Raw genomic sequence first — 18,816 nt, 5'->3', positions numbered from 1 at the left:
TATTTATGATCAAATATTTCAAGTCTTTATTGTATGTATCTGGTATAATACCCAATAAAAGAGTCTCTGGTTTAAAGTCTATGCATTTCTGTGTCATTTTTTCCAACCACATGTGGATTTTAGTCCAATACCTTTTAGCTTCTGTGCAAGTCCACCACATGTGGTAGTATGATCCCGGTGTCTGATGGCATTTCCAACACTTTTCTGATTTGTTTTTGGACATTCTTGCTATTCTCATTGGGGGTCATTTTATAATTTTGGGACCACAATTTCTACCATTTCTCTAGTTCAATTCCATGTCCAAATTTTTTTCCCCAAGCTACCATAGGTTCTTTAACTTGTTCTTCTTTTAGCTTAACTTCTAGTAAATGTCCATATAGTTTTTAAATTACTTTTTCATCAGTACCTGTCAAAATTTAATCTGTTTTTTTATCATAAAAACCTTCCATTTTGCAGTCTTTGTCATATCCAGATTGTATTTGCACATATGAAAACCAATTCATTTCTATTCCTTCCTGTTTCAGCTCTTGCATAGATTTGAGTTTACCCTCTGCATTCAAAATTTCACTATATCTAACCGTTTGTTCCTTTTTGTATATTATTTGATATGAAAAGGCTTCAATAGTTGATAGCCAGACTGGTATTTTTAAGTAATATTGTTTTTTAATCTTCTCCCAATTCAATAACAAAGCTTCCCTTAAATAATGTCTTCTGAAATAACCCTGTTTTAGTACCTTTATACCATAAAAAAGCATGCCGTCACAACAATAAGTCATGTCCTTCTAGAGTCAATAATCTAGAATTCCTTAGTGTTATCCACTCCTTAACCCACATCAAGCTAGTTGCCTGGTGATATAATTCCCATGCCTCTTGAACTAGCATATTATAATGATTTTAATTTTATTCTTGCTTTTCACCCCTGCCAAATGAACTTCAGTACTATTTTGTTTAATTCGTCAAAAAAAGTTTCCCTAGTCTAATTGGAATTGTCTGAAACAGATATAAAATTCTAGGTAAAATGTTCATTTTGATTGTAGAAATTCTCCCTATCATTGATAATTGTAAATGTTCCCATTTCATTAGATCAGACGCAATCTGTTGTTTAAGTTTATAATAATTATTCTTTTTAAGAGTGCTACATCTTGCAGTTAAATATATCCCTAAATATTTAAACTTGTTTGTAACTTGGATATCCAATGCTTCTGCCAATTCTTTCTTTTGTCTCGGTGTTATATTCTTTGTCAAAATTTTCATTTTGTTTTCATTTATTTTCAAACCAGCTACATTCCCATATTCCTCTATTCTCTCAATCAATTTAGGTGCCGTTTCAAGTGGATCCTCGAGCATAAAAACCAAGTCATCTGCGAATGCTTATAGTTTATAGTCTTCTTTTTTGATTTTCATTCCTTTTATTTATTTTTCTTCTCTGATCTTTCTATTTAATACTTCTAATGTTAAGACAAAGAGTAAAGGTGATAATGGGCAACCCTGTCTTGTACTTTTCTTTATTTCAATGGAGTCCGTCAATTCTCCATTTATCATTATCTTTGCTGTTTGTTTATGGTATATGGTTTGAATGGCTTGTGTGAATTTCTTACCAAAATTCATCTGTTCCAATTGTAAGAACATAAATTGCCAATTCATGTTGTCAAATGCTTTCTGGGCATCTAAGAAAATCAAAGCCATTTGTTTTTCAGGGTGCGCCACAGGGTGGTGGGGTGGCGGTAGTTATACGGGAAGGTCTAGAGCCGAGGGAGTTCACTGTTCCTCAGATATCCGGGTGTGAGTCCCTTGGTGTGAAATGGGGCCCAGGGAGGCAGGTGGGTTTGCTGATTGTATACTTGGCTCCTCGCTATACATCAGCGGCCCTGCCCGAGCTCCTCGAGCTGATCTCGGAGACGGCGGTTGAGATCCCCAAGCTTGTGGTTATGGGGGATTTCAACCTGCCGTCGACGGGAGCAGCATCTGAGGTGGCTCGGGAGTTCATGGCTTCCATGACAGCCATGGGCCTGACCCAATTAATTCAGGGCCCCACACACGAAGGCGGCCACACACTGGACCTTGTTTTTGTATCTGAGCAGTGGATGAGTGATCTGGGTATAGGGGACCTGGTTGTCACACCCCTGTCATGGTCAGATCACTCATGTCTCTGGCTGGACTTCCCTGGCGCTACCCCCCACCGCGAGGAGGTTCCAGACGGAGCTTGGGCCATTACCTGTAGCCCTGACCCGCGCTCGGTCGGAGGACCTAGCGGCCGCCTGGAATAGGGCGGCGGCTGGGGCCTTGGACCGGGTTGCGCCTTTGCGACCTCTCCTGCGACAGCGACCCACCCGGGCTCCTTGGTATACCGAGGAGCTGAGGGTGATGAAGCGCCATAGGAGACGTCTAGAGAGCAGGTGGAGGTCCTCACGCTCCGAATCTGATCGAACACAGGTAAGAGCCTATTTACGGACCTACCTTGTGGCATTAAGGGTGGCCAAACATAGATATTGCGCCGCTCTTATTGCGTCCGCGGATAACCGCCCTGCCGCCCTGTTTAGGGTGACCCGCTCCCTCTTGTCACAGAGGACGCGGGGGGCACCCTTGCAGGGCAGAGCAGAGGAGTTTGGGGAATATCTGCAGGACAAAGTCGCTCAGATCCGGAGTGGATGGGCCCCCCTCAGTGGACCAGACGGGCCGCCAACAGCGAGTTTTGTGAGACCATCCTGGGAGGAGTTTGATTCTGTTGCCCCCGAGGATTTGGATAGGTTGCGTGGACGGCTGCGACCCACCACATGTTTAATGGACCCGTGTCCCTCCTGGTTGGTACTGGCATCTTGGGAGGTGACCCGAGGCTGGCTTCTGGGCCTGGTGAATGCCTCATTGGGTGAGGGATCCTTGCCAACCGCCTTGAAGGAGGCGGTGGTGAGGCCCTTACTTAAGGGGCCTTCGCTTGACCCAACGGAGCTAGCTAATTACCGTCCAGTCTCCAACCTTCCCTTTTTAGCGAAGGTTGTTGAGAATGTGGTGGCGCAGCAGTTTCCACGACACCTTGACGAATCCGATTATCTAGACTCACGCCAGTCCGGCTTCCGACCCGGGCACAGCACGGAGACAGCCTTGGTCGCGTTGGTCGATGATCTCTGGAGGGCCAGAGATAGAGGTTGTTCCTCTATCCTGGTCCTATTAGACCTCTCGGCGGCTTTTGATACCATCGACCATGGTATCCTATTGCGCCGGTTGGAGGGGATAGGAGTCGGAGGTACCGTTCTGCGGTGGTTCGGCTCCTACCTCTCCGACCGGAAGCAATGTGTGTTGACAGGGGGACAGAGGTCGACCCCGAGGCCACTCACTTGTGGAGTGCCACAGGGGTCGGTCCTCTCGCCTCTCCTGTTCAACACATATGTGAAGCCGCTGGGTGAGATCATCCGTGGTTTTGGGGTTGAGTGTCACTTCTACGCTGATGATACTCAGCTGTATATTTCAACCCCAAACCACCCCAACGAGGCTGTCGAAGTGATGTCCCGGTGTTTGGAAGCCGTCGGGGTCTGGATGGGGGACAACAGACTTAAACTCAACCCCTCCAAGACTGAGTGGCTGTGGCTACCGGCACCTCGGTTCAGCCAGCTGATTCCATCGCTGGCCATAGGGGGCGAACAATTGCCCCCTGTGGAACGGGCGCGCAATTTGGGCGTCCTCCTTGATGCCCGGCTGTCAATGGATGACCATGTGGCAGCCGTGGCAAGGGGGGCGTTCCACCAGGTTCGCCTGGTGCGCCAATTACGCCCCCTACTGGACCGGGATGCCCTACGCACGGTCACTCATGCGTTGGTGACGTCCCGCCTGGATTACTGCAACGCTCTCTACATGGGGCTGCCCTTGGGACGCGCCCGGAGACTGCAGTTAGTTCAGAACGCAGCCGCGCGGGCTGTGATGGGGAGTACAAGGTACTCCCACGTAACACCTCTCCTGCGCGAGCTGCACTGGCTACCTGTGGTTTTTCGGGTGCGTTTCAAGGTGCTGATTACCATCTTTAAAGCGCTCCATGGTACGGGACCTAGTTACTTGCGGGATCGCATCCTCCCACATACATCCCTGCGGCCAATTCGCTCACACAGAGAGGGACTTCTCCTGGTGCCGTCCACTAGGCAATGCCAACGGGCGACACCAAGGAGTAGGGCCTTCTCTGTGATGGGCCCAACCCTCTGGAATGACCTCCCCCCCGACATTAGAATCACTACTGATCTCCGCTCCTTCCGGCAAAAATTGAAGACTCACCTGTTCCGATTAGCAGGCCTGGCATAATTACAACTGTCCCTCCTGGCAAATGTATTAACTGGTTATTTTAGGGGTATTGTTTTTAACTTATTGTGTGTGTTTTAGGGGTTCAAAATCCTATATTTATATATATTGCTTTGTACAGTTCTTTTAATTCCATTTTTAACCTCCTCCATTCCAACTGTACATATTCAATTTTTATTGTATTTTGATGTATTTTGCATGGACTGTACACCGCCCCGAGTCCCTTTTTGGGAGAGGGGGCGGTCTAGAAGCATGAATAATAAATAATACTCCAATGTATTCAAAATTATTCTCATATTATCTTTAATTTGTCTTTTTGGTAAGAACCCATTTTGGTCGGGGTGAATAAAACCATTTAAATATTTTTAAAGTCTTTCTGCTAGTATCGAAGCAAATAGCTTATAGTCTGAATTCAGCAAGGAGATGGGTCTATGGTTCTTAATTTGTGATAGGTATTTTTCAGCTCTTGCAGTCCTGATATGTTTACCACCACAAGAGCTCTAGCCTCGCTGCTTGCAGTCCATAGCTTATCGTGGGACACCTTAATTTCAAAACTAAAAAAAACACTATGTGCCTACACCATCGCACCTAACTTGCTGCTATGCCTTCTGCCAATGTGTCCAGAAGGACACAGAGACTGTCAACCAGTTCCTGCAATCACTTAGAACAGCGGCCATCCAATGCAAGTTCACAGACCTGGATGATTCGCTGCAGGAACAATTTGTCTGCTGGGTGTGTGACATCTGCTTTAAGCGGAGGTTGCTGGCATGCTCAGACATCATCTTACAACAGGCTGTGGATGAAGCCAGGGCCGCAGAACTTTCTGACAGGTCCACAGCCAAAATCCAAAGATGCCAGGAACTGGTCGCGCCACCTCTGAGAACTTGCCTCATTGACGAGCTGGCCCTCTAGATGACCTTGAGGAGAACCAGGTCGATTGCCTCAGTTAATGTGGAGCTTGAACCCATCAACCACTCCAAGTAGGAGATCCCCATTGTGGTCCCTATAAAGACCGACGGGTCCATCAGGATCTGCGCTGACTATAAGTCGACCATCAACAAGGACCTCCAGGCAAACCCATATCCGGTTCCTGTGGTGCAGCACTTGCTCCATTCCTTGGGGCAGGGCTGCATCTTTGCGAAACTGGATATAGCTCAGGCCTATCAGCAGCTCCTGGTAGATGATGAGGCCACTGCCGCCCAGACCATTATCACCCACTGGGGGGTTTTTTCCGCTGCCGCAGGCTACAATTCAGCATCTCCATTGCCGGGAATCTTCCAGAGCCTGATGGAGCAATTGCTGTGACTCCTGTGCAATATGGGCTTTGTGTTTGGATGATTCCCTGCTTGTGTGAATGGAGCCAAACTTTCTATAGGCTCGTTATCTCATTATCTCTATCTAGCAGGAATGTGGAATGAGCCTCAGGCAGGTTTCTTTGTTAGCAGCTTGATTTTTCCTTTTCTGAGAGCCTTTTCTTATGAGTAATATTTTATTGCAGGGGGGTTGCTTCCCACAGTGGGAAGGGAGAAAGAAAGAAAGAAAGAAAGAAGGAAGGAAGGAAGGAAGGAAGGAAGGAAGGAAAGAAAGAAAGAAAGAAAGAAAGAAAGAAAGAAAGAAAGAAAGAAGGAAAGAAAGAAAAAGAAAGAAAAAAACAGCACAGCAATTTAGGGCTAGAAGGCTACTCGGAGGTCATCTAGTCCAACCCCCTGCTGCAGCAGGAAACCTTACATTGTCTGGATTATTTTGGTGCCTCTAACAGAGAGGAAAATTGCCAGAAAGGAGAAGGAGTTTACTAGGACAAGGCTGCCATGCAAAGGAAGGCAAAGATAGTCCTTGACTTATAATTACAATTGAGCCCAAAATTTTGTTTGCTAAGCAAGAGCATTGTTAAATGAGCTCCACCACATTTTACAAGTTGGCCATGCCCACCTGGTCACATGACTGCCAAGCCATGCCCACAAAATAGGTCATGGCCACAGAATAGGTAGTAAAATTTTTTGAAACCCACCCCTGGGAAGGATACTGTAAAATCCCCGTTCCCTCCTGATCAGCTGGGACTCAAGAGACAGAATAGATGGGGATGGGGTCAGTCAGAGGAGGTATTTACCGGTTCTCCAAACTACTCAAAATTTCTGCTACCGGTTCTCCAGAACTGGTCAGAACCTGCTGAATACCACCTGTGGTTGAGAGTCTTGAGACTCTAGAAAGAATTCAGAGAAGATCAACCATGATAATTATGTGGATGGAGGCTTAAACATATGAAGAAGAGTTGCAGGAATTTGGTATGTCTAGTCTAGTGAAAAAAAGGACTAAGGGTGACATGATAGCAGTTTTCAAATATTTGAGGGGCTGTCAAAAAGAAGAATGGGTCAACCTATTTTCCAAAGCACCTGATGGCAGGACAAGAAACAATGGATGGAAACTAATCAAAGGACAAACAGCCTAGAACTAAGGAGAAATTTCCTGACAATGAGAACAATTACCGTAACTAGTGGAACGGCTTGTGTCCAGAAGTGGTGGTGCTTCCTCACTGAAGGTTTTCAAGAAGAGATTGGACAGCCATTTGTCTGAAATGGTATAGCACCTCCTGCTTGGGGGGCAGGGTTGAACAGGAAGACCTCCAGGGTCTCTTCCAAGTCTGTTATTCTGTTTGGTTATTCTGTTACTCTGTCTATGATCCCATCAAGCCCAAAGAAATGCTGGAGTAATATGGGGTCTCCTGGGCAAGGGGTCACAGTAGAAGACCTCCAAGGTCCCTTCCAACTGAATTATTCTATGTTCTGTGTTCTGTGTTGCTTCACGGGGCAATTGCAAAGGGTTGCATTTCCATGTGTTTGTCAAAACAAAGACCCACTGAAAGTCTGGTTTAATTTATTCCTCTTGTGGCTTTCTATCTATTGTCTAAGACAGGCATGTCCAAAGTCTGGCCCGGGGGCCAATTGCGGCCCATTTTCAAATTTTGAGTGGCCCACAGCCTCTTCTCCCCGCCGGCTCAGCCTGTCACTCATCCCCGCCGGCCGGCGTTTTTTCCTTCACCGCACATTAATGTTAATGGTTCAAAGAATGTCAAGCTGAATGGTCAGCCCCACACATTCTCACCTCACCAAATCTGGTGCTCCTTGCAAAAGGTTTGGACACCCCTGGTCTAAGATGAAGCCTTAAGTTATTTCAATTGGATTGTTGGCAGATTACGTTGGTTCAATTATTGTGTATCCTTGTATAACATTTGGCACAGGGATGAATCATCACTTTAATGGCATTTGATAGAATGAAAAGAAATGAAAACAATCCAACAACATAGCATCATCAACAAATCTAGGCAAACAGCCATGAAGCTTTGGCAAACTTACAAATTGTTCTGCCCATTGAGGCCAAGTAAAACTGAAAGTGCACTGCACAACCACAGTAGATACTTCAGAGAAGGCAAGCAGAGGCTAGAGGGTTGGTTGAAGGTGGTGTTCCAAGACAGCACTGTGTAAGTTAAGAATAGGCAGCAATAGTCCAGGGAAAGTTACATTTGTCTCGATTTCCAGCAGGCAAATTATTTCAGGTCGGAATAGAATAGAGCAGATGACAATGGATCCATCTTGTCCAATATTCTATTTTGTTTCTCTGCTGCAGAAACAAAATTCTTAATTCTTCCACTCTTGGATCACTCCACAACTTGAAGATTTCTCTCAATTTTTACAGAGATTAACAGCAACTCATTTAGCAATTGCCGTATTCACAACTTGAAGATTTCTCTCAATTTTTACAGAGATTAACAGCAACTCATTTAGCAATTGCCGTATTTAGGGATTGTTCACAGTTATGAGAGAGATGAAAAAGTATCTTCATGACCAATCTCATATTTACAACCTTTGTAGGTCCATAAAACAAAGGAGAGCTGAAGTAAGATCATCAGCATAAGTGTAGTTTCACTTAGTAGCCACTACAATTAATGACCAGGTTGCCAATCCCAGTTTTAGTCACTGAATGAGGACTTCCTGTACAATAAAACTAAGAGGGGTGCCTTGGAGGGAATGACTATTCTTTGGTTGCTGATCATTGTATTTCATTCATTTTCCACATAAATTAGGTCAGTGAACTGGATTAATGGCACAACTTTATAAAACACAGCATTAAGTGTACAGTAAGACAGTTTCAATGCTGCAGACATCTTGCTCATAGAGCAAACATTTTTGGTTTCTGATATTTTTAACTTTCATGTTTGGCAGTCTCTTAAGTCTTCACCAGGGGCTCTCTGCACCATTGCCACCTTACATAATTCACACAAAAGTCATCACACCGGTCCTGTGCTTTTAACATCCCTAAGTGATATCCATGAAAACCAAAAGATTTTCACATGAGATGTCAGAAGATCACAGAGATGAAGTTCTAACCCTACATAATTTAAAGCAATAAAAAGCAATAGTTCTTAAACAAAAATACCCAAGGGTATGGGAACCAATAAAAAGGCATTAAACTGAAAAGTATAAAATTTATGACAGGGGAAAAATAGGTTTCAAACTCAGCCTTAGAATTAATTCACAATTCTAAATTACACCAATGTATTACATCCTGAGATTTACTTTCAAAATTACATTTTTGAGAAATGTTCAGGTTTAATAGCATTTGTTTGAATATTTACAGCCCTGAATATATTTATTTATTCCCTTTTACATTGCTCTTTACATATCATTTCCACATGAGATCTATAGAATATTAAAACCAACAGCAATGACTGCCATCAGCTACTTTTTTCTACAAATTGCTAGAGGGGTATAATAGTTTCAGGAATGGATGTTTAGTATAAGTTTATAAATATTTTTTTACATGAAAAGTACTTTAAAAAAACGTTAAGACTATTATAAAAAGTATGTTGTCAAGTTGATGGCTAAAATTGTATTTTAGGCATATTTCATACAAGCGTATATGTTACTGTGAAAGTCCGAAATCTGGTGAATGTCGACATTCACCGGTGAATGTCGACATTCACATAGTCGCTTGGTGTATATCCGAAATATTTGCTAAATACCCTTATCCTCTCGACACCCTTACCCTAATACCCTTATCCTCTCGACACCTCGGCTCCTCGCTTCCTTTTAAGCATCTTCTATTCGCGGACTTCTTTTTTTTTAAAACCTGCGATCCTGCGCGGTTAGAACGAGTAGTTTCCAGGACCGCGAATTGAAAAGCAAAAGTAAAGCGTTACGCTGACTCGTTATATATATGTCACCGTGAAAGACCGAAATTGGTATGTGTCGACATTCACCGGTGAATGTCGACATTCACCAACATTCACCGGTGAATGTCGACATTCACCAATTTCGGTCTTTCACGGTGACATATATAATTAGTTTTTAGAATATTTTATACAGTTATTTACCTTACACATATTGTATATTGCTTAAGAATTATTTTCTTCACTATGCAGAAGTTGTGGGAAAGATGTGTCAGTGAAATCTTATTTAGTAAAAAAAAAAATTACTTGGAGATTAATTTACACCATTCAATTATACTTTCTTTTACAAACAGAAGCAAACATCTTGAAGACATTGTAATTTAAGATTCATTTAAGATACAGTATATATGGAAAATTGTACTTTTGGCAAGTGATTATGGGTGGCCACAGAGTGGTAAAAAAAAAAACCCAAGACGACAATCATGAGAGTTTGATTAAGCTCTGCTCTTTTTATGCCCATTGCAACATGTGGTACATTATAAAACAATTGGAGCTTTGATTATACTCTCATAGCTTCCATATTAACTTTTTACCATGTCTAGTGGGAAAGAGTATGCTGTATATTAATCTTAACACTTAATTTAAATAAGATGGGTTTTTTACTATTGTTTTACTATTTTCATATCAGCATTCTTCTTTTTTTCCAGCACCAGAGATGTTTGTGCTGCTGTGTGTAACAGGTTTTGCTCTCTATATCAATGGCCAACCTCTCCACAGCCAGTTTAAAGGAGAAAACTACTCCACAAAATATGTTTGTAGTATACCTGGGTTACCTGGACCCCCAGGCCCTCCTGGAAACCATGGCTCACCTGGACCACATGGCCGGATTGGGATCCCAGGACGAGATGGACGAGAAGGCAAAAAGGGAGAAAAGGGTGAGAAAGGAAATGCAGGTACTGAATATTCAAACCTTTTAAAAAACTTACCAAAACAGGCTTTAGTCCAAATAAGACCTTCAGTTTTTCTAAATCTTGAACTGCTGAACAGTAAGACTATCTACAATTAGTGCAGCCAGGTGGCTACAAAATAGTAATCATGTCAGTCCTGTTGACATGCCTCCTTTTAAAGGTGTGGTATTACTACTCATGATCTCCAGAGAAGAATGAACTTGTAATCCACCACATTTGAAAGCTATTAAATTGATGCTAAAAATTCATTTTAAATCTTGACGAGCTCTTTATTCTCAAAGTGAACACCCCTTTTACAATAATATTGCAAAATATTGCGTAATATTGACATTGACAGAGTAACTGGTGGTAAAAGTAGTGGATATGAGGATTTGTATGCTTCCAATGATGAAGTTCCTATTTATATTTTCAGACAGCCATAAAATGGATTCTTTTTATTTATTAAAATTATATGCCACCCATCTCCTCGATGACACCAGGTGGCTTAAATTTTTTAAAACTATGTAAACAAACAGGAACCAATAGTACAGGAACCCCATAGTACAGGAACCAATAGTACAGGAACCAATAGTACAGAAATGGGGTCTTCTTACCTTGGCAACCACCTGCAGTTGTAAGTGCCCCACCCCAGGACCCCAAACCAACCAACAAAACCAAATTTTAATGCCCTTCTGGAAGACCAAAATGGTGGGGGCAAAATTCTCACTTACAGTGGCAGAGTATTCCACAGGGTCAGGGCTATAGCTGAAAAGTCTCTTCTCCTTAGTTCCACATGGCAGAATTCCTTGGCAGATGGGATCTGTAGCACACCTCTTCCACCGGGGTGAGTGGGGTGGGCTAATAGCAATGGAGTAAGGCAGCTCCTCAGATATCCTGTACCCATATGATATAGATTTAAAACAGACATGTCAAAGTCAGGTTCTGCAGGCCAGATCCAGCCTGCTATATGATTAGATCTGACCCGCAGGGCCACCCTGGAGACAGTAAGGGGTGGGCTCCCACCGCCTCAGCCCAGGCCCACCCTAGCCCAGCCATTCACTCCCCCTGGGTGCACACACAGGAGGCATTGAGCACATGGGAACTGGTGCCCCTGGTGAAATGCAATTAGTTTGGGAGACAAGACAGTCACTGGGGATGCCAGCCCCCTGTGTGCTTGCTGCCTCTGTGTGCACACCCAGGGGGGAGCACCTGGCCAGGGTGGGGTGGACCAGGGCCAAGGTGGCAGGGGCCAGCCCCTTGTTGTCTCCAGGGTGGCCCCGCAGGCCAGATTTAAGACTGACTGCATTTTGGTCCTGGTGACCACCATGAAGTTGTTGTAGTTCAGCATCTAGTAGAGTCCCAGTAGCAGCACCAAACCCACCACTAATACCTCTGCTGCTTCTATGGCCCACTTGCCAGCCCTTTCCCCGCTGGCCCCACAGCCCACAAGCACTTCCCTTTCACCGGGACAGCCTCCATCACTGCCCCGCATGGGAAAGCCACAGCCACCAGGAGCACTGCCACACTCTCCCCCTCCCCTTGTGCCTTCCTGGGTGTTAGATAGGGGGTATGAGTGAAGAGGCAGGAGGCTCCATTTAGAGAAATATCCTTTATTTCAGCTCCAGAAAAAAAAACCCATGCAGCAGCAACTCCCTTTAACAGGGAACTGTTCGGCACTTCAGCCACTGACACTCGTTCATTTCTCTCACCGGAGAAATGGACCAATGAGTAAAGCCTTACGTCGGCTTCACTCCTAATTGAATATTCAACACCCCTCCACTCCTGAACAACCATATTTTTGGAGTATAAGACACACCAGAGTATAAGACGCACCCAGATTTTAAAGAGGCAAATTAAAAAAAAAAAGTTTTTGCACTCTGCAGATCTCCCCAAAATGGCTCATTTTTGTGAAAACAGGCCCGTTTTTTTGTCAAAAAAGCATGCATAGCCTTTAAGGGGCTTGTAGAGTGCTCCTTGGGGCTAAGGGGGGCAAAAATGAGCAAAAATGGCCTGTTTTTGTCAAATAAAGGACATGCATAGCCTTTAGGGGGCTTATAGAGTGCTCCTAGGGGCTGGGGGGAGGGCAAAAATGAGCAAAACAATGGCCTGTTCTTTGCTCATTTTTGCCCTCCCTAACCTCCAGGAGCCTTCTAAAAGCTATGCACGGCCATTTTTGCAAAGGGGGTGGGGTTTCAGGAGGCCAAAAATGTTGTATTCAGTGTATAAGACGCAGCCATATTTTCACCCTCTTTTTTGCGGAAAAAAGGTGTGTCTTATACTCCAAAAATATGGTATGTGTTACCCAATCATTTTCATTCAAGGCACATAGTCACGTAGATAGGTGGAGCTACGGTGTGTGCAGCTGGACCTATGATGCTCATTCAGATTGGCGGCAGTGGTCTGAGCAGGCAGGTCTTTTGCCACTCCCGCCTCCTTCTGTGGAACTGCCTCAAAGTCGTCTTGTGGCATGGCCTGACTTCTTCCAAGACCCCTTGCTGGACCCCTGGATATTCAGAGATCCCTCCCTCCTTACCTGGTTCACCAGATAAGTGTTTGCGTGTCTCCTCCTGGCTTGAGACTAGCATTGGTGTGTGGTTGAATTGGTTTGCAGTGTCCCTAGTTGTTAGGGCCATTTCTGTTTCTGCTTGTTGTCTGTAATTATGGCTTGTTTGTCCCCAGAGGTGGTCAATGTGCCTTCTCCAGATCTTACCCTCCTCTAATTCTAGTTGGTAGGATCAAGGTCCTGTGATTTGGTTGGCACTCATGTAGTGTAATTTGGCTATATACTAGATTGCCCACACTAAATGACTGACATTTACTGATTGAGTCCATGGGTGTCTCTTCTTTGTAGAGCGGGTGAAGTCTATCCAGCTGTGATCTTATTTTCCTGCCCATTAAAAGTCCTACTGGACTAGTATGTATGGTAGCACTTGGTGTAATGTGTTGTGCTAATAGTAGTTTATCGATTTTTGCTTGCCAATTCCCGGGGCCCATTCATGCTAGTGTTTCCTTGGTGGATCTCACCATCCTTTCTGCTTGACCATTGGCAGCCGGATGTCCTGGTTCAGACAAGGCCTGGTGGATTCCTTTCTCCGTTAAGAAAATCTCAAATTGATTTGCCGTGAATTGTGGGCCATTATCTCACACTACAATGTCTGGCAGGCCATGTGTGGAAAAAAGTTTCCTCAAAATCCTGATAACCGCTTCGGCTGTGGTACTGGTCATAATTGCTACTTTGAGCCACTTAGAATAGGCATCTACCACGATGAGGAATGTTTGTCTCTGAAATGGCCCTGCAAAATCTATATGCATTTGTGTCCAGGGTGCTGTAGGGACCTCCCATTCATGTGTGGGTGCAACAGGTGGTACCGGTCTGGATTCCTGGCAAGGCATACACGTTTGCGACCCATTCTTCTATCTCCTTATCCATCCCAAGCCACCAGACATAACTCCTAGCTAATGCTTTCATTCTGACCATGCCAGGATGTCCCATGTGCAATGCTTTTAATATGGATTCCCTTAATACTTGTGGTATCACCACTCTAACCCCCATAACAAACACCCCTTTAGTGTGGACAATTCTACTTTCTGAGTTTTGGACAGCTTGAATTCACTTCCTATTATTCCTTCTGGCCACCCACTCCACATCCAGTTTAAAATTTGTGCCAAAGTTCTATCTTTTGCAGTTTGTCTCACAATTTTGGCAGCTGTGATGGGGCCAGTTGCAAAGTCTTCGATTAACAGGATGGATGTGGCTGGTGCTAGTCCTCAACAAGGTCTGATAGTGGGCACTGACTGAGGGCTTCTGCATGATCAATGGTTTTTCCCAGCCGATAAACAAGACGATAGTTATAAGCGGATAGGAAAACAGCCCATCTCATCATTCTGGGTGACAATATGTTTAGTGTTGGTCAGTCCCCTACGATGATGCCAAATAGCAGTTTGTGATCTGTGATTAATTCGCCCTTCCGTATAGGTACTTGTGAAAATGCTTGACTTCTGCTACTGCAGCCAGTGCTTCCTTATCCATCTGGCTGTAGTTTTGTTTGGTTTTTGACAATGTCTTTGAGTAAAATATGGTTGCCTCATCACTGTTTGGCAACCGGTAGCTAAGGACAGCTCCGATGCCAAAAGTGGATGCATCACAGGTTAATATGAGGGGTAAGATTTCATTGTATTGTACAAGAACACAATTTGATGTTAAAAGTTCCTTTATGGCTGTGAAGGCAGATGCTTCTTTTCACCTCCCCAGGCCCACTTTTTATCCAATAACCGGTGAAGCAGTTCAGCAACTGTTGCCTTTTGTGGCCGAAAGATGCTGTAAAAGTTCAACACGCCTAGGAATGCTCGAAGTTCTGTTTTATTGGTTGGGGTGGGGGCTTCCTGAATTGCCTTTATTTTGCTGTTGGTGGGGTGAATGTTCGACTCATCAATTAAATATCCCAAAAAATTAACTTGGGATACAGCTATCTGGCATTTTTCTTTCTTCACCTTGAGTCCCACTTCCTGAAACCGACTCAGGACTATCCATAATCAATGAATTAGTTGTTCTTTGTCTTTTGCTGCCATGAGGACATCATCAAAATAAGGCACCACCTCTTGAGTGCCAAGGCACTCCATTAGGCTTTGGAAAAGTCCTGAGGCCACGGTTATCTCAAATGGCAATACCCCTCTATGTGTTACAATCATCTGTGTCTCTGCAGTAGCAGCATCAATAGGCAACTGCTGATAGGCTTGTGCTAAATTGAGTTTGGCGAAGAAACCTTTGCCCAGAGAATGCAACAGGTGTTGTACCACTGGCACTGGATATACGTTCTGTTGCAATTGATTGTACATTTGTAATCAGCACAGAGGCGAATTGAGCCATCTGGCTTGATTGGTGTGATAATTGGTATCTCCCATCTCGTGTGATCAATTGGCTGCAAAAACCCCTGTGCAATTAGTTTGTCTAATTGCTCATCTATTTTGGGCCAGAGAGCAAAAGGGACTCTTTGCGGCTTCAATCTGACAGGGGCAACTTGAGGGTCTAGATTGAACGAGATAGGGGTCCCCTTATTCTTGCCTAGGCTTCCATCAAAGATGTCACTGAATTCAGTTATCACAGCTTCTATGTCGTCCTCTTGTATAGTGTTGATGCCAGTCAGTCCCAAGCCCGAGACATTGAACCACTCTACCCTGATCAGGCTGGGAAGATGGTCAGTGGTAGTGGCCAATGTTCCTTCTAAGCTGCGCAGCTGCATGGCCGCGCACGTGTCAAGAAAACGCCACACAGCAGTTTCCAACTGCTGCGCAGTGTTTTTTAGCATAATGAATCCTCGGCTCTGCCAGCTACCTTCCTCTCCCGAAATGAAACTGCCCAGCCGGGGCGAGCAATGAAGCTGAAATGATGCCATGCAATTCAGGACCAAGAGGAATTGACAAGTCAGCCAGGTAAAAATCCTCCCCCGCCGCCACCACCAGCAACCCCTGGCCCAGGACTCCATTCAAGCTTGCCAAGGAGTGGCTGCGCTACCAAGCCAGTTCCGTTTTTCGGCAGGCGCAGCCAATTACCGCACAAGCAACTTAAAGGCGGTCAGGAATAAAAGGTGGGAGCAGACTTGGTCTCCACAGAAGGAAATGTGCAATGGACGGGAGGGAGGCGGTGGTGGAGAGGGAATTGCGGTGGCGGCTCATGCCTCAGTTCGGACGGGCACGTGGCATCCATTTTGCCATGTGGCCTGGTGGGCGCTGGGGCTGCTCCTGGTAGGCTCCTCCTCTTTCTCTCTGGGTAGAGCGGAGCTCTTCAATCACCCAGCACCTGCAGCCCCCATCGCTTATTGGCATCTATCCGGGACTGTTTTTTGAAGCTCTGAGCACATAAGGCAGGCGGCGAGTTCGCAAATTGTTTGCCTGAAAGTAATCTCCACTTAACGGAGCAGGGCTTCCTTGTGATAACCGTGAACAGGACCACCAGCCCTGAAGGGCTGCTGGAAGCACATTAGAGCACTCTGCCTTTGAGGAAGCAGTTGGATTTCAGGTTCCCGATCGGTCTGTTGCACTTATCTATTGCAAAATATAGGCGTGAAACACACACACACACACACGTTTAGTCTGGGAGAGGATTTCTTTCTGTTTGATTCTGAAAGTGTAGAGTCATATACCTCTTTCCCTTATCTGTCAGGGGAAGGCTTTGCTGACACTTGCATGCTGTCATTATATATTTTCTTTTTAAATGCTTTGAATTAGTCTTATGTTTTTTTACCAATGGCATAAGAGAAGAAAGGGATAATTTTCAGGAAACAGAAAACTGACCTACGGTATTGTTTCACATCTTTTATGCATCTTTGCATTTTTACGTCTGAAAATTAGTACTTACAAATCAACATTTCATCACACATTCCATGCATTATTATATTATTTGCATATGAAAGGGCTGTATATTAAATGAGCCATTTAATATATTGAAAACAACTTTATTTTCTGTTGGTTCATCCTCTCAAAAGTGACTGATCAGATTTCTTTAGCAAGTTCAAATTGGCTAACCTCCATGTAGATTGTTTTGGCAGCAGTACAAAGTCTACTAGTTTTTGGAGATCAGCCATGGTCAGCTAGGTGTTACCATCCATCGTATTGATACAGCAAATAGTTCCAGTTCTTGGCTCATCATATAAAAACAAATGGTTAAATATAGTTTACAGCCAGCCAATATATAAATGTTGTATACATGCAATTCAATAAATAACAGGTTTGTTTCTTTATATACCCCAATTGCTAATCTACATCAATTGGTAATTTATTCATAACTTGCTAATATCACTGCAGACTATTGGATAGTAAGGGGGAAAGTATAAAGCATATAAAGTGATTCATAGTATAGAAAATGTGGATAGAGGGAAGTTTTGATCCTTTTCCCATAGAGAGTTATCCATTGAAGTTGAATACAAGTAGTCCTCAACTTACTATATATATTATATAGTTAATTCAGGTGCTCAGGCATGAAAATGTGCTGCTCAAACACTATACTTTTCCATGCACACTGAAAAAAAATTAGAGGGAACATTGGTAGTGGCAGCTCCCACACCGCAGCAGCTCCCAGACACTTCAACCAATGACACTCGTTCATTTCTCCTGCCAGAGAAATGAACCAATGAGTGAAGCCTTATGTCGGCTTCACCCCTAATTGAATATTCAATACTGGGCATGGAGGGAGGGAGGGAAGGAAGGAAGGAGATAGGAATGAAAAGGGGGGAGGGAGGAAGGAAATTGGAATGAGATGGAGGGAGGATCTGAGGGAAGTCCTGCCTTAGCACTTGGCCACCTCTTTTACCATCCCCTTGACCCCTCCTCCTGGCCTCTCCTGGGGGTCTCCCGTCCTATCGCTGATAGCTTACAAAGTTGGGTCTCCTCCAGGGAGTGGGCCTCCCTCTGACCCAAGCACTTCGCCCTCCCGCACCCACCATGAACAACCTGGACAAGGAGAGTGAGCACAGCAGCAGCCTCGAGGAGGAGATAGGTGTGGCAAGGTGCCCCCTCAGGGAAGCAGGGCTGGGCTGGGCTACAGGATTCTGGTGCCCCGGGAGCTCGAGGGCTGGGCACTTGCCCTCCATTGTCCAGGGTTCTAGACAGCCTGCGCTACCATCCGGGGTATGTCTTCCATGTGGCCTGAGAGAGCTGGCAAGGCTTCTCTGGTGGATGAAGCTCTAGCACTCATCCTGGTCTGGCCTTCTTCTGCTGGAGACATTCAGATCCCACCTCCAAGCCTTGCCTGGCCCCCCACAGAAGTTAGAGAACAATGCTGCTATATGTGGCAGCGTGAAGGAGAAAGTTTGCAGGAAGCAGTTTCCTCCGAGTCCAACCTCTGCCTTGACAGATCTTTGGAGAGGAAGAGGGGGTGGCAGGGGACCTGCATGAGGGAAGTCTGCCCCAACAAACCAGCAACCTTATCACACACAATTAGAAACAGGGATTCCCTTTCGATAACAGCCAGCCTCCCTCATATAGGATCATATGCCTCCTGCCTCCTCCTCTTGCTCTCCTGCCTCCTCCTCTTGCTCTCCAGAGATCTGTCAAGGCAGAAGTCCGACTTGGAGAAAACTCTTTTCTGCAAACTTTTTCCTCTGCACTTTCACACACAGCAGTGTCATCCTCTGCCTACTGCTTTGCTGGGAAGCAGCACCAGACAGGGAAATGGCAATAATGTCTAGGATTCACACACACACCATTCCATTCTTGGAGACTTATCCAAATCTGAGCTTGCAAACTGCCAATCATCTCTGGGCTTGGGGAGAACACCCTCTCCTTCCTCTGTGGATAAAAGTCCTCAAAGTTAGAATGGGGGTGGTGGTGCATGTGTGCGAGCACACACACGCATGGTCGCCAGCAGTTTGGGAAGGCAAGGAGCTTGTGGGGCACCAAATTGTGTCCATGCTGAGTTAACCAATGCAA

General features: G+C 44.9%; 1 protein-coding gene across 4 annotated transcripts in view; it reads left to right on the top strand.

The window, feature by feature from the left end:
* C1QTNF7 (C1q and TNF related 7) overlaps positions 1-18,816 on the top strand; it is a 60,924-nt gene that overhangs the window by 29,170 nt on the left and 12,938 nt on the right. For all 4 annotated transcript variants that reach the window (XM_081959426.1, XM_081959423.1, XM_081959424.1 and 1 more), the window contains exon 2: positions 10,153-10,398. In XM_081959426.1, coding sequence (XP_081815552.1) covers positions 10,161-10,398 — 238 coding nt within the window. In that variant the 5' untranslated portion in view covers positions 10,153-10,160. The remainder of the gene's footprint in view (positions 1-10,152; positions 10,399-18,816) is intronic.

This window comes from Natrix helvetica (genome assembly GCF_964273705.1).
Source record: "Natrix helvetica genome assembly, chromosome: 7".
NCBI classification, from domain to species: domain Eukaryota; kingdom Metazoa; phylum Chordata; class Lepidosauria; order Squamata; family Natricidae; genus Natrix; species Natrix helvetica.
The sequence above is the reverse complement of the archived record's forward strand: the minus strand, read 5'-3'. Positions and strand labels throughout refer to the sequence as shown.